The sequence below is a fragment of the Nannobrachium achirus genome, assembly GCF_963921795.1.
Source record: "Nannobrachium achirus genome assembly, chromosome: 15".
Lineage (NCBI taxonomy): Eukaryota > Metazoa > Chordata > Actinopteri > Myctophiformes > Myctophidae > Nannobrachium > Nannobrachium achirus.
In genome coordinates, this window is record NC_137822.1 from 789,095 (window position 1) to 806,072 (window position 16,978).

General features: G+C 42.6%; 1 protein-coding gene across 5 annotated transcripts in view; it reads right to left on the reverse strand.

Annotated features, from left to right (window-relative positions):
• Positions 1-6,581: 6,581 nt before the first annotated feature.
• dab2 (DAB adaptor protein 2) overlaps positions 6,582-16,978 on the reverse strand; it is a 40,263-nt gene continuing 29,866 nt past the window's right edge. For 4 of the 5 annotated variants that reach the window (XM_080742977.1, XM_080742974.1, XM_080742975.1 and 1 more), the window contains exons 11-16: positions 16,065-16,715; positions 14,013-14,145; positions 11,616-12,266; positions 9,561-9,706; positions 7,795-7,881; positions 6,582-6,928 (exon numbers count right to left, since the gene is read on the reverse strand). In XM_080742977.1, the coding sequence (XP_080599103.1) occupies positions 7,810-7,881; positions 9,561-9,706; positions 11,616-12,266; positions 14,013-14,145; positions 16,065-16,715 (1,653 nt within the window). In that variant the 3' untranslated portion in view covers positions 6,582-6,928; positions 7,795-7,809. The remainder of the gene's footprint in view (positions 6,929-7,794; positions 7,882-9,560; positions 9,707-11,615; positions 12,267-14,012; positions 14,146-16,064; positions 16,716-16,978) is intronic. The other variant, XM_080742978.1, reaches the window with a different exon arrangement.

Below are 16,978 nucleotides of genomic sequence, written 5' to 3' on the forward strand. Positions count from 1 at the left end.
ACCGAGATATTTGTCAGAACAACAGGACACGCAGCTTGAAAATGGGACAGTCCCGGCCAAACCGGGACGTCTGGTCACCCTAAATGAAGTACAACCTTGAACCTTGAACTGGAGCAGCTCAGACAGTTTAAGCCCTTTATTTAGGAATTAGCTAGTATAAAAAGTCTCTCTCTCTGTAGAACCCCTTTGTTAAACTAGTGTTAGGTGTGTCTGTGGTTTTAATAAATAACCTATGACTAGGGATGCCCCGATCAGGGTTTTTTTGCTCCCGATCCGATACCGATCAAATATTATTGCTTCCGATTCGATCCCGATCTTTCCCGATCCGATCTTTTGGCAAGGCATTAAGAAGAAGAAAAAATTCTATTCATTCTATCACTTGGTTCTCAACCTTTTCAGGCCGTGACCCCCAAAATAATCATATTTTAACTGGGGACCCCCGACCCTGAAGAGTTGAGGAAGTATATTTTGTATAACACGGTTCTATTGTGAAAATAGCAGATCTACATGCTCACAACGCCTCGCAACGCGAGGAGTTGTGAGCATGTAGATCGGCTATTTTCACAATTTCTGGCTTTAATATTTGACAATTTGGCCAATGTTTAATTTGTCATTTTAGAGGTATTAAAAAGTCCTTAATTTTTCACTTTCGAAATGTGCAGATACCCTCTACACTTAAACTTTATGTTGATTTGTTTACTGTTGAGAGAGAAAACAATGTTGCACATTAAGTTAATCATCTGGGGACCCCCCCAAAATAATTTGAGGACCCCCCTGGGGGTCCCGACCCACAGGTTGAGAACCACTGAGCTAGTTGACAGTGCAGAGAGACATAATTGCCTTCCTTTGATCCATTAGCAAGGGGCCAATTACTACTTATTGGCATCAGCTGCCAGCTGTACACAGAGTCTGACACAATCACCTTCCCTCTGCAGTGCTCTGTCTGTCTCATTTCTCCAAAAGCCCTTGAATATGATTGAAAATGATTAAGGATTACTGTGATTATGGTAAGCTTACATTTCATATCGAATTCACCTTACCTGTAACTTTCAGTACTCCCAGAAAATATTTTTTTGAAAAAAAAAAAACTTTTTTTTTTTTTCAAATTTTTTCCCCCGATCTCCGATCTTATAAAAACGGCCATATCGGCGGCCGATCCGATCACGTGATCGGGATCGGGCAACACTACCTATGACAAATAATAACAAGCTTGTGACTAAATAACTACAACTACATCTATTAGAACATTTCCACCCCCTCCTATAAACGTAACAGTTGGACGTTCAGAGTTTGTGACACAAGGATTGCATTGCGTTTTCTAACTAGTTCCCTTATTGCATTGTTCTGTTCACACAGGACACGCCCACAGCTTGAGGAACGTGTGCGAGGAGCCTGCGGTGCTGTTCTTCACCCGCATGCTGGCACCAGAGACTGATGACCAGTGAGGACCTCCTCCAGCTGGACGCTTTTCCTTGCTGTCGGGCAGAAACCTCAATCCTCATATTTCACTTTTTGTTTTTCTTTACCGTACATTAATAAACAGTAAGACTCCCTAATTGGGAGATAAGCGACCGTCACGTCGCATACACAAACTTTAGAAGGCAATGGTAGCCAATGAGGAGGGAATATGGGAAATGGGACAGATGCATGTTGATGACATGACTCTAGACATACTGTGTACCGCTTTGCGTGATTTTAGGGCAAAATTTGTAGGAGCAGTGTCCAAAAATGTGTTTTGCATAAATCGTCCTGATGGTGGCGCTAAATGGGACGATCCATGTTGATGACATGACTCTAGACTAGAGTCTAGACTCTAGACACACATACTGTGTACCACTTTGCGTGATCTTAGGGCAAAATATGTAGGAGCAGTGTCCAAAAATGTGTTTTGCTAGAATCGGCCTCATGGTGGCGCTAGAAGAGGGCCATGTGAGAAATGAGGGGGTGAAGATATGAGTAGGGCAAAAGTGTGATGTGACGGACTGACAGCCGGTGGAGGTTTTGATGGTAACTGCGACCTGACGGTCGCAAAAACAATCCAAAATCGGATGCCCCAAAGATGGTGCTTCCGGTTTGCGACCGGAAACGGAACCAGAACTGTATTTTAATTTTATTTTTAGGAACAACACATTTCTCTGTGACCACTTCCTTGCCTGCGTTTACTTCCTATGTAAACAACTGCTCCTAGCTCACTCAGAGGTATCAAAAGTAGCTGATCCACAAGCTCAAAACACGCTGCAAAGCGACACGTTTTGAACGTCTGCTACTTTAAAAAAAACATTTTTAACTAATTTAAATAATGTAACCCATTTTCTCACCCAGTGCCAATTGCCTATGTGATCCTGGGCTCTGCTCTCCCTCTGCCGTGCCTGTGGAGACAACGGACTGACCTCATGCTTCCTTCTATGCATGAGTAGTCCAAGTTGCTTCTTTTCACCTGACGGGGGATTTCCCCGGTTTGGACGTAGCGTGTGAAAGGAACACGTTATTCCAACCAGTTCCTTTCCCCTCCATCAGGCGCCCCGGCTGGCCAGGGGGAGGCATTATAGAGACCAGGATTACTGCATGTTTTTGTGAGGGTATCTATCTACCCTAGGACACACAGGGAGAACTTGCAAACTCCACACAGAAAGGCCCTTTCACCAACCCCACCTAGGGTATGGGTGCTGATGACGCGGAGGAGAGAACACGCACACAGCATCCCCTGGCGGGAATCGAACCCAGGACCTTCTAGCTGTGAGGCGACTTTTGCTCTTTTTTTTTTCTTTTCTTTTTTTTGGTCTTTAAAAGTAACAATGGACACAAGGTTTCCACCCGATATATTCTTTGTACATAGCGTTTTTTTGTTGTTGTTGTAATTATTATTATTATGGCTCCTATGGGGCTAGCTGTCTACAATTTAGGCATTTAACAGGCTTCTTAAAAAGTGCCTAGCAGAGGGTCCTAGCAGAGGGTCTGTTCACTCGTTCACTTTTTATTGTTTGTTGGATTTATTTATTTTAAGTTTTTTGGGCAAGTTTACATGCCGCTTGGACCAGAGTTCAGGTCCTTATCGTCCAAATAAAGGTGTACATTGTTTGATAATTTTGTGTACTGCAAGGTCTGGGAAGGGAGCTTGATTTCAATGTAATAACGCTGCCTGGAAGAGTGACTGGCTACTCAAGTCTACTCTATTTAGTAGTACACAGTGGTGGAAAAGTAAAAAGGTTCAATACTGCAATGTAGAAATGCTGTCCAGAATTCAAAATGTACTTGAAGTATTGGTAACAAAATGTACTTAAAGTAGCCTAATCATTATGCAGGATGTTTCACAAGTTTTCTAACGCAGGGGGGTGCCGCGACGGCGGTCCAGGGGTACCGCGAGATAATTTGATAATAATATTAGAAATGTATTTGGACATTTAAAAATATATTTAGTATCATTTTAAACTTGAAGTACAAAGTTATTTTCAGTCAGTTCTAACCAAAATGGCTATTAACTCGCTTTCCTCGCAACATAATCGCTAAAATATGCTATAAATATAAGGTGCTGGGAGTAAAAATTTGGAATATAATGTAGTAGGGGTGCCTCGGATGAAAAAAATATTTATAGGGGTGCCCCGAGCCAAAAAGGTTTGGGAACCCCTGTTCTAACGTATACTTTTTGAAAATAGCTGAGCTACAAGCGCACTATGCGATGCGACAAATTGAGAGTTTGTCGATTGGCTAATTCCAAATGGCCGAAATGTGTATAGGACTGAAGTGGTTGGCGTATGTTCAAAAACCTAGGAAGTAACTAGTAAAGGCACAGTCACACCAAACTCTAATTTTCATTCTGGCTGATTATACCAATGCTTTTCAATGGTGGATTTCTGCAAAAGAAAACACTTCATTCCCATTGATTCCACCCACAAGGGTGGATTCTGCCAATGTGCCCTTTTCAAATAATTGTAGTGGAGTTATTAAAAAGTTAAAAACTTCTAAAAGGGCCTTTTGGTGGAAATATCGAAAATAGCAGACCTCCAAGCTCACAACACGTCGCGCTGCGACGCGTTGTGAGCTTGGAGGTCGTCTATTTTTGCCTTTTTCTGTGCGTGGATACCACACTGAACTAAGGCTTATCAAGTCGATACTGGAGATGTGCCATAACGGCATGGATTTCTACACAGAGTGGGAAATTCTTTCAACATAAGACTTAAGGTTCATGAGAGTTTGGACAAGGCAATTTTCTTGAACGCTGCATTCAGGTATGGCATGGAAAGAGGGCATTTGCATTTCTTTTACCATAGAAAAAACTGCATTCATGGTCTGGAGAGGGCACTTTTTACACACAGGTAAAAAGGAAGGGGCTCAAGCCCCCATTTCATGTCTGTGCACGTGCCTGGACATAGTGGAGTAGAAAAAGTATTCAATCTGAAATGCAAGCTATGGATTCCATAGAAGTCACCATGTCTTGTAGCTTGTAGATGGCCTATGAGATTAAACAGTATCTGAAGTGGTCAAACTAGAAATGGAATACACGTTCAATCTTCCGGAAAGTGATATCGGATATTTCATAAAAGCAAAGGTTAAAGCCTCAATCTGCAATGTATTCAACAGGTTGGCTGTATTGCTCCCAAAACATAATTTTACCTATTGTACAGATTGTTTAGGAAACGTGTCCTTTGACACTGGTTGCATGTTGCGACTAGTTGCATTGGTGGGGTTCCATCCAATGGCAAATTGAGTGGCAAAGTGAGTTTTAACGTCGTCTAATGCAATGAGATGGGACTTTTCTGTTTGAATGTATCGTGGGCTGTCAAAGCCAGAAAGTATTTTTTGACACTCAGTAGGCGTTCCCGACTTCCCGCATAACTTCCGGCTATGATGATGATGTCACGTGCCTACCCTATATTGACTGAACAAATCATTGATTTAAAAAAGAGAAAGCTTGTAGATCAGCTATTTTTCAAAGACGGATAATATCAAACCAAACGGATCAAACAAGTCGCTTAGCCTTATTTTTTCTTTTCTAGAAAAAGTTAATTTAATAAAACCTTCACTGTCTGGGTATATGTTAGTCACATTTTGCAACAATTTGGGCTATAGGACAAAATACTTATGGTCAGTTCCATATACAAATCAAATGTTGGCTGCTTGGTTTTGAATTCCAAGTTTATAAAAGAAAGAATCACGGAATTGGCGCCTGTGCTCTTTTCCAGAGTGACTAATGATGCCATTTACAAGAATTTAAATGTCATCAGATCAAATAGAGTAGTCTACTTATCTCAAATCATCTGTTCTGCCACTTTTATGCTGCATTAATGCCACCCAGTGGCCAAATTGGAGAAGAGACCATACTATTACAGGTCCAGTCTCTGACAGTGGGCTATCGAGTAGCTGTGTCGACCTTCTAAAGTCAAAGCGATGCACCAGTTGTTTTTTGAGTAGAGAAGGCAGCTTGAATTCCACACCAGTGTTGATTTCGTCGACCAAAACTATGACGTAAAATGTTTGTCGACTGTGTTTTTTGTTTTGTTTTTTACTGACGAAAACAACATTAAAACAAAATAAAAACTAAGCTGTGATGACTATAACCAAGACTAAATATATTGACAATTTTGTCAACAAAATAAAACTAGACTAAAACGTTAGGGAGGGACTAGTGGAGAAGAGTCATTTTATGTTTGGTTGCTCTCAGGTGAAAATAACTGCGATGTGTTGTGAGATTGTAGATCGGCTATTTTCAGCACGCAACCAAGTGTAAATTATGATGCCAACAAGGCCTGCCAAAATACATTTCAGTTGACTAAATCAACTGTAGATTTAGTCGCCTAAAACCGTATAATATTTAGTCGACTAAAATTCGACTAAAACTTTTCAGGTGACTACTATGACACATTTTACATTTTATTCAAAAGACTATGACTAAAACTAAATCAAAATTTGCTGTCAAAACAACACTGTTCCACAAGAGTCTCACTATTTGTGTGCCTTGATCTCCCTACCGATCCCTCCAGTTCCACCCTGCCAATCAGCCCTAGCAGTAGTCTTCTCAGATTTGTCCGTAGCCAAATGCACATCAACTTAAAGGGGCCCCACCATGCTTTTCAAAATATTTTATATAAATATTGGTCCATGGATAATACGGTTTTATACAGGTTTTAGCCTAAACAACCACTCGGATATTGAAATGTCATGTTCTGTCTGTCTCTAATTCCAAGCCGTTTCAGATGCCATACCAAAATGCTCTTTGTTGGCAACGGGGCGCTGTCTTTTGGCTAAAATTGGAACGAACGAGGGGGCCCAATAGGAAATGAGCCCCCTGTGACATAGCATGGGGCCAATTTCAAAAGGGTACAGTTCAGACACGCCCATTCAGAAAATCACTGAAATGAAAGGCAATGCTATGAAAGGGGTTTTTGGGGGCTGGAAGAGACACTCGGAATATCCAAAAACAAGAAAATGAAGAAAAAAAGAATTTTGAAATTCATGGTGGGGCCATATGCCTTGTAGATGTCAAAATAAATAAATAATAAATACATGCAAACAAAAAAAACGAAATGAATATCCCACAAAGCAAAATAATGATTGTATTTTATTTTTCAGTTCCATATAGACAACATCAGCATTTGAGATCATTAGATATGCTTTTATATCCCTGACACTGTCTCCATCTCTTCAGTAGATCATGATTGATGCAAGTTAGCGTTAGCATTTCCTTTTACATTTCATTCAGTGGTGCTCAGAAAGACAAAACAAAATACTACTGATTGGATAGAAAACAAACAAACAAAAAAAACATGACAAAAACGGGGGTGGAGATGTTACGTAGATTTGTAAAAGAGGGATTGTGAATGTGGAGTAATAACAAGAGTTGATCATTTTGGATTGTCTGCCGCACTAGTGTAGCAGCTGGCTCACAAGATGCCATTCGAGGAAGATCTTTGCTACTCAGATCAACAGGCCCCTGGGAGTACCAATAAAAGAGAGAGAGAGAGAGAGAGAGAATGTAAGAACAATGTATACCAGTGGGGGAAGTGGATTATTTATATAAAGGGTCGTTGTCAGGGGAAACCTTGTATGTCCAAAACCGTTCGTTTTGTATTTATCGTTTTTAAAAAATGAATTAAACTAGTGAAAATAGCCGATCTACAAGCACACACCGCCTCGCACGGCGAGGCGTTGTGTGCTTGTAGATCGGCTGTTTTCACTAGTTTTGTGCGAGACTTTTGTTAGATGAAGTACGGCTTTAATTGACCAAAAAGCATTTGAAACTTGGAGATATGAGGAACAGTGACGATACATACGCACATACTCGAGTAAAATTTAAAATACAACAATGTGGAAATGCTAGATGTACCAAAAGCAAAAGTACTGAGATCTTCACAAATGTATTAAACTTTGTTGAAAATAGACGATCTACAAGTTTACAGCACGTCACATCATGGCACGTTGTGAGCTTATGTCGACCTGCTACTTCAGAATATCCAAGCTATACAATAGGTCTTAAGTGTTGTCATGTAGGCTTACTGTATGTTTTGTGGTTGCAACAACCAGGTTTAAAGGAATAGTTCGCCCCCAACATGACCTTTTTTCTATCGATTAAATCATTTTTATATACATTTTGGGGGTGAACTATGCATTTAAGCTTTAACCTGGTTTAAATCCAGGTATATCTATTAATCCAGTTAGACAAAACTTTAAACCTAGTTTTCCAATTTAGCTTTAAACCATCCTCTTAAACTTGTTTTCAGTTTTCACAGTGAACCTGGATTAATTTGAACTAGCGATATAATATTTCACAAAAAATGCGATATCGGTATTTACACTCACATGTGGATGGCGTGGTCAAGCAAATGGGTTTCCAAACGGGTCTCCAAACGGATCAGAAGAGCCAGACGTCTGAACGGCAGGAGCGCTCTGTGGGGAGATGTCACATTCATTATTAGAACACTGTTTCCCAAACAAGTGGATCGTGGCCCATGTTTGGGCCAATGGTTTTGTTTAGTTTTTTGTGCCGCTTTGCGAGCTTCTGGATCTGCTATTTTCACTAGTCCCAGTGCAAACATCTAATCTCTGATGTCTCTTTTGGGTCTTTCTGGAGTTAAAGGAATGAGCATTAGAATGATCACAATCACTGGTTCTCAATGTGGGGTCCTAATGACTGAAAGGTTGGTACCCAAATGGACCCTCACCTCACAGGTCTGTAACTCTTCTCAGAGTCAGAGTTCCATTTGTCCATTCTGGGTTAAATGAAGAGGATTATACCGTGTAGATACTTCCGGGGATAAATCATGGCATCAAATGGCCATGGGCATTTTATTACGTTAATCCGATCGCAGTTTAGTATGTGTGAACGGTCACAGTTTAACCGTATCTCTGTATGTCTGTCTCTAACGCCTGACACTGTAGTTCCCCTGACACATCACTGTGACATCACATGTGATGTTACAGTGACGCTAACCACTGGGTTAGCCGCTCTGACATCACACTCTGACTTCACTGTGATGTCAGGGGAACCACACTAACAGAATCCCTTTTATGGCCATACATGGAGATCCCTGATGTCATCAATATTTAGCCCATATCTAACAGGACTTCATATGGGAATGCCCATATATGGAGGCATTGCCCAAGATGGGCAATATTAAATCCTGTTGGTTATTGATTAATCACCACAACCGAGGGAGGGAGGCGACTGTGGCGTGTGTTTTTCATTCAGTCAAGTCAGTCTCACAGAGTCACTTGCATTTCAAATCGTATCCTTTGACTGGCAGGTGGTGCCTATTACTTAACTGACACAAGGTAGGCTATTTATTATAAACATAGCCTACTTGTGTGGATGATATAGGCTAATACATTTGACTTGAGTGAAATCTTGATAAAGGGAATTCTGTCTCCTCTCCTCTCCACGTGCGGACATGAATGCACTGTCACGGACTGCACTCAGCACTGTTTTGTTGGAAACATGCGGCGTGCGGCCCCAACAGGAGCAGCTATAGGAGCGGCGGCGGGTCGGCGCTCAGACCCATTTGAAAAGTCGCTCAACTAAAAAACTGCCCGCTCCGCGCGCCGCTCGCGCTCGACTCCGCTCATATGCCCTTCTCCATGTATGGGTAACTAGTCTGATATACATCACTGGCCAGATGGCCAAGACATGGCGCGACCTCGCGGGGTCGCATGTCGCTCTGAGGCGTCTTACTAGTGTTATGATATCACAGAACAAGTGGTCTCTTTTTGTAGATATGTGTCGTTCACAATGACACACTGTCCACAGAGTTTGCGTCCCAAATGAATGGTCGCTTTTTTACGTCAGATAATACAACGTCTAGTCTGGAATTCTCCTTTGATGCATATGAAATGTGGGGGTCCTTAACATTGGGCTGAGAGCCACTGAATTAAATTAACACTCAGAAGACATTCAAAGCATTATTATGTAAATCTTTATTATTATTATAGTAAATCTTCGTCCCCCTGACTTTCGGCACCTCCGCGGGGTCCAAGTGAACACAGCGAAGCGCTGCCTACCTCCTTGCCCACCACTGGCCCCCACCGTTGCGCTTATAGGTTCGTTGGGAAACGCCAGGTCGTCTACGTACCATGGCTGCGGGCGGAGCCCCGAAGGCCTCGTCGAACATGCTCTGGTTGAAGCCTTGTGACGGGGCCGGTGCTGCCGGAGCCGGAGAGAAAGCAGCGTCTAGGAGGCCCGCGTTGAGGCTTGGAGCTGGAACCGCCGCTGGAGCATCTAGGGCAGACAAGACACGACACGGGTTCAGTGAACACGTTGTAAGACCTGTGTACTTAATTAACCCATTTAGAACGGGTACACTATATCATTATTTTATGCTTTAACTATTGGAAAAATACCAGATATACAAGCTCACAGCGCGGCACCGAGTGCCGCGCTGCGAGCTTGTAGATCTGCTATTTTTGAAAAATCTTGAAAATTAGAATTTTGACCCGATTCTATAAGTGTCTTTTGAATCCTTCTAAGATTTTTTGAAAACCCTATGTTTCTACGTCAGCAATCTGGCCAGCCGTCGTCAAAGAAAATGTCTTTTTCACATAACTGGAGCTCAGTCTCTTCTTGAGAGACTACTATGTCAGTGGTTCTCAAACTTTTTCATGTCAAGGACCCCCAAAATTATATTTATTTGGCCACGGACCCCCATCTCAAAATATTCAGTTCCAGGGACCACCCAGAAGCAAAATTTGAGTTAGAAACTTTCGCTTTGAAAATACATATATTCAAAGATTTGCACACATTTTCACTACTTTTTCAGCAGATCTACAAGCTCATAGCGCGGCACCGAGTGCCGTGCTATGAGCTTGTAGATCTGCTATTTTTTGAAAGATCTTGAAAATGTGTGCAAATCTTTGATATAAATCATTTTTCAAAGAAAAACTTTTTAACTCAAATCTTTTCTACTGGGGGTTCCTGGAACAACATATTTTGAGCGGCCAAATGCCTAAAATGTTGGGGGTCCTTGACATGAAAATGTTTGGGAACCACTGATGATAGAAATAGAAACATGAGTCTTACAGAATCGGTGACTCGCACAAATTGTCATGATTTAAAAGAAATAGCAGATCTAAAAGCTCGCAGCGTGGTACTCGGTGCCGCGCTATGAGCTTGTATATCTGCTATTTTCAATAGCTAAAGCACAAAATAATGGTCAAATGCTACACTGACTCTGAACCTGAATCTGTGTCTTGATCTCTCAGCCTGCATAAACGTGTGGTTTCACACTGGGCTGGAGAGGCTACTAGAGAGGTATCTGTATTTTGTTTGCCGGCGCTTGATTTACATTGTTTTATCCTTTAAAAGTTTCTATTGACTATTATTTATGCTTGTCTAGGTTCTCTGTTTTTATGCGAGAGGACCACAATGGAAGCGTTCTCTCGAGACAGAGTCTGTAGCTGGCGTTCCCTTTTCTTTGACGATGGCTTGCCAGATTGCAATGGAAGTAAAACTCAGACTTTATTGAGTTTTTAATCCTCAATTGTCTTTGAACCCTCATGTTTTATGGTTGCTAGCAAGAAAATAAATCTAATGAAAAAGACACATTGGGAAGTGTGTCACATGTTCACATATCCTCCTCATAATAGAATATGATTCGGGGTCAAATTGTACCTTTAAATAATATTTTACTGTACTATATTGGAGCAACCCCACCCGTTCACTCAGATCAGCCAACACAGGGATGCTGGCAGAACCCTCACTAAAAAACCCAGGACAAAGATCCACCCGTCCTAGACAATTTGCCCTCCTGGCCCCCAAACTGTGGAATAAACTCCCTGTGGCACTTAGAACTACAGCCTCACTCCCTATCTTCTGCTGTGGACTGAAGACTCACCTCTTCAGACTCCAACTAAACCCATAGCGCTACTGTAACACTCCCTCAATGACCATACATGAAGATGGCATTTTTAGGTTTTAGAAAAGTTTTTTACTGATTAGGTGCATGGTCTACCTATGTTATTGTTTTTCTAGATTGATATTTCTATGCATTGTTATATTGTTGTTGATGTACTGACATATTATCTTGCTTATTATATTGATGTATTATCTGCTCATTGTAAGTCGCTTTGGATTAAAAGCGTCTGCTAAATGCCTAAATTGTAAATTGAGCAGAGCCGATCTTGTGCTTTACCATTGACGACCACTGGCATTTGGTTGATGTCAAAGTCGTCGTGATCCGCCGCGTCCTGAGGCACGCCCACTTTGTTGGAAAAGTATTGGTCGAACGCGCCGCCTCCGTTGGTGCTGGGGGCGGCCCCGCCCCCCGCCTCGCCCTTCCGGGCCGGGATGGCAGGGGGCTTGGCGATCTGGAAGTCTTTAAACATGTCCTTCCCCGTTTTCTTCTCCTTCTCGCCGAGCGGGTCCAGCGCCGTGAAGGCGCTGTTCTCCACCTTCGGCGGGGCCTCTTTGGCGGGCGGCCGTGGAGGAGGCCGCGGGGGACCCTGGTAGTGGGGTTCGCCCATCATGGAGAAGTGGCTGGGCTGAAAGGGGTTGGCCGCGGCGGGGGGCTGACCCCAGCCCGGAGCGGGTCCGACTTGCGGAGGGGGATGGCCCCAGAGTTGGGGCTGGGACATGGGCGGAGCGCCGAACTGAGCCTGTTGAGCCCAGACTCCCGGCGGTATGGGCAGGCCGCCGAAGGCAGACGGCTGCGGGAAGGCGGGCTGAGGGCCCGGGAGCGACACGGGAGAGCCCACGCCCGGCATGGAGGGGAACATGGAGTGGACAGAGGTGGGGGCTCCCCACAGGCCGGCGCTGGTGGATGTAGGGCCGAGCTGGAGATTACCTGAAGAGTGACGGGAACACGTGAGTCAAAGATGTTACGGATGTTAATATCAACATATTGATCTCCTTATCGTCACTGTCGGACAGAAACCTTGTATCTCCAAGTTTCAAATTTGTACGTGTTTTTGGACAAGGATGTCACACAAAAGTAGTGAAAATAGCAGGTACGAGGCGTTGTGTGCTTGTAGATCGACTGTTTTCACTAGTTTAGTCATTTTTTTTAAATGATAGAAACGAACAGTTTTGGACATACAAGGTTTCCACCCGACAACGATGTTATGTGTGAATCTAGATGCAAACGGTACATTTACTCAAGTTCTGCACTTAAATACAATTTACAATTTAGGCAGACACTCTTGATCCAGAGCGACTTATTCACACATACATCAAATGCAGAGAGACAGCGTATTTCCTCAGTAATCTAGGCCGGGATTAAAGGTAAACCACGAACGTAGGATCAGTCTAAACACATAATGTCGACAAAATAATAATCTGCACATTGAAACTAGAAACTACAAATAACATGAAATAACAGTACAATCGTGAGGTACTTTTACTTTCTTGACCATTTCCATTTTTGGATGGAGCAATGTCCAATTCCTTTGCCCCAAGTACTGGAGTTCTTCTCATGCCACATATGTTTAGAACATTCTGACCTTAAAATTTGTATTTTTAAATTAACTCATTTGCTGCTATGGCCGAGGAGCCCGAAGAATTTAGTAGGCATGATAGCAATCGCGAAATTGCATGTTTAACCCCCATAGCAACCCCATCTTTCAAACATGGGAGCCATCTTTGTTTACATTTTAGGAAAACATAATGGCTGCTATCTCATGAATGCCTGAACGGATTTCCATTCGGATTTTTTTGTTTGAAAGCTGTGAGCAATGTGGACACATGTGGTGCATTATCTAGGCATGGGTGTGCATGATCCGTGCACTATGAATTACATGGAAGTCTATGGAGACAGGGGCATATGAGAGTACGAAGGTATTGTTAAATGGCAGCAAATGAGTTAAGAGGAAATCATCTTGGTTTGAGCTATCTGTCTGTGTCAGTTAACACCCTCTCACGAGATATAAACACTAATTGTAGGACGTTCAAGAGATCTGACATTCACATAATAGGGTGACCACGACCACTTAGGACCACTTGTTTTCAAAAATGGGATGGGGCCAATGATTTGGGGGGTCACCAGATGATTAGCTTAATGTGCAACATTGTTTTCTCACTCAACTGTAACAAACCAACATACTGTATACAGTAAGTCTATACAGGGTATCTGTACATTTCTTTGAAGACCTTTAAATTGGTCAAATTGTAAAATATGACGTAAAAAAAGGCAAATATTGTGAAAATAGCCGATCTGCAGGCTCACAAAACCTTGCAAAAAGCGTTGTGAGCTTGTAGTTCGGCTATTTTCACAATATTTTATCTGTGGAACCGAGTCAAACTAAACGTAACACCTACAATGCCTACAAGTGCTTGTCAGGGTGGGGGGGCCAAATATGATTGTTTTGTTGGGGGGGGGGGGGGGGGGGGGGGGGGGGGAGACGATACTGGCTTTCAAGCAGTTTCAAGGGGCACACTTGACCCTTCTCAGAGGCACACCAAAGGTCCCCAGGCACAGTGGTTGAGAAACACTGACGTAGGAGACCAGAAATGTGTACCATTTCGTACTGTCGGTGATGCGTGGAATGGGAATGGGTTATCTTAAAAATAAAAACATCTATGATCTTAGTCGTACCCAGAGCAGTAATGGAGGAGGCCATGGTGCTGGCAGGTGTGCTGTTGAAGAGACTGTCGACTGCCTCAGACGAGCCGTCGGTCTGGCTGGGAGCAGCAAACAGGTCTGCTCCGAACAGGTCGTTGTTTGTAGACTTTTCCCACGGAGTAAACAAAGACAAAATCCGTTAGAATGCTGCTGCCTCAATGTCTATAACAACCTTAACTTTAATTGTATTGTAATTAACAATTGTTGGGTTTTAGCACTATAATATCGTCGCTGTCGGATGGAAACCTTGTATATCCAACACCGTTCGTTTTGCATTTATCATTTTGAAAATGATTTAAACTAGTGAAAACAGCCGATCTACAAGCACACTTGTAGATCTGCTGTTTTCACTACTTTTGTGGGACAGCCTTGTATGATGAAGCAGGGCTTTGCTTTGCGAAAAAAATTACACATTTGAAACTTGGAGATGCGAGGTTTCCACCCGACAACGACCATATAATATAAATTCTATCATACCGATACTATATACCGCATTTCAGTTAAGTTTGACAGAAATAAATGTTTAATTAAAAGGAATAAAAGGGGCAAACAGCATATAACTTACCACCTCTTTACCCACTGAAGCATGAATGTAATGAAATAGCGTATGATGAGCAGAGATGGGAAATGGAAAACAAGAGTTGATTGTTGAACAGGACAGTTTACAGTACGGCAAGCCAATTTAGACTAGCATGCAAACCACTACAGCGCAGTCCAGCATTTTCCTACTTGTATTGATCCCAAGTGACTGTGTCCATGAGGTCTATTAGGCACAAATGCCCCTGTAGTCCAATTTCCCCAGCAGAACCCAGCAGCCCTCATAGCATAGAGTGAAGCCCATATAAGCCTATCCCTTTTTACACTATTTGTTGCAGTCAGTTTGGTGGGGAAACCAAGCTAATAGAAACTGCATGCTTTCTATTTCTGAAAGGTTAGCATGCTAATACGCTGTCCTACAAAGCCAAAGTGCAGTAACTATGTTTTTTTTAACACACCGACTTATTTGTGTATCCCAAAGGTCAAATTAGCCTGTGTGATTTTGGGGTATAAAGAAAAGAATTACCTCAAGAACAGATACACAATATATTTTGTTTGTTTGTTTGTTTGTTTGTTTGTTTGTTTGTTTGTTTCTGCACTTTAAACCACGTCACTAAGAGTTGTAGCTAATGCTGTTATCTAAACTCAGTACAAACACAGAAAACCTACAAATCCCAGGGTTCAGAAACGGGCAGCGGTTAGTAAACCAATTGTGGTTTTGGAGGTGTGCATACAGAAACCATTACCATCCAAACATGCAACATTACTATTGTCACTGTCAGGTAGAAACCTTGTATCTCTATCTATCTATCTTTTTTTTTTTTTTTTTTTTTTATATAAATCAATACAATTGGTCACAAATGATGTTTCTCTGTGGGTTTTACAAATAGTTAGTCACTTGAGCATATCTTATAGTTGCAAAAATATTTACAACATTTTAGACAACTCCCTTTACCAGCTCACAGCAGAGTTTTTGAAAGAGTCTGGCCTATAATGACATGCCCGAAATAAGGATGCCAAGTTGAATGTTTTTTTAACCGATGAAAAGTATTAAGAGATTGTGCCTAAATCTCATGACCACACTGTTAGGTCCATTGGAACCGTTACAAAAAAAATATAATAATAATAACAATCATTTCATGAAGTTTAATTGGTTTTGGACATACAAGGTTTCCCCCTAACATCGACGCTATATGATGCATCCAGCAATACAGTCACTGTCGGGCAGAAACCTTGCATCTCCAAGTTTCAAATTTGTATGTTTTTTCGCTAAGTAAAGCCCTGCTTCATCATACAAGGCCATCGCACAAAACTAGTGAAAACAGCAGATCTACAAGCACACAACGTTGTGTGCTTGTAGATCGGCTGTTTTCACTAGTTTAGTTCATTTTTTAAAATGATAAATACAAATCGAATGCTTTTGGACATACAAGGTTTCCACCCGACAACGACGAATATCTTTTTTCTTTTTTTCTTTTTTTCTTTCACCTGTGCCCTCCTTCGACCCCGTCCAGCCTTAGCGTTCTGCGGAGGCGGGCTAATGACAACCGACTCCTTGCCCGCGCGAGGCGCCGGGCTTTGCTGCGGCTCACACGCTACGCCGTTAGAAAGCGTGACGCTTTTCAGCGACACGTCGAGGAAGGGGTTCTGGGTGGAGAGCGCCACCGGTACTCCGACACAACCCTCCTCCTCTGTCGTGGCGCCCTTGTGTCCTTGAGAAAGCACGGTGCCCCCTAGTGGCCAGTGGCCATTGCTAAGCGCTAGGATCACGGTCTCGCTGGACAACTCGCCGAGCGCCGCCGGGGACTCGCACGAGCTCGGCGGCGGCGCACCATTCATGATTGTCTTGGGCATGGCGGCGGCGGCCTCTAGGCGGTGATTGGTAGCAGCGAGAGAGATGATGTGAGGGTTGTTATTATGGGGTGCCGATTGGGCGGGTGGATTCGAAAGGGGGTCGTCTCTGAAAGGGTCAGTGTCTGGGGTTGGAAAGAAGCCAAACGCGGAGGAAAAGGGGTTCTCTGTGCGCGGCGGAGAAGCCCAGAGGTTGTTAGAGGAAGTCACAAAGGGGTTTCCCTTTATACAGTTCTGATTGCTGTCGAATTCAGAGGACAAGTCCAGCAAGAGAATATCATTAGACTCCTGATGGGGTTAACATGGGAGGAGGGGGGGGAAGAGAGAAAAGACAAGATTCATGAATCGGTTCTGTTGGAAGAGATGAGCAATTGTTAGAAAAAAAGAGAGAGAAGCAAAATGAATCACATGATAATGTTAAAGCAGGGGTCTTCAACAGGGGGTCCATACATGACCATACATGAAGCTAGTTAGCATTTGTTTTTTGTTTTTTTTAGAACCTTTTTTTCTTGACTGATTATATTGTTTTCTAGATAGATATTCATTTGCAT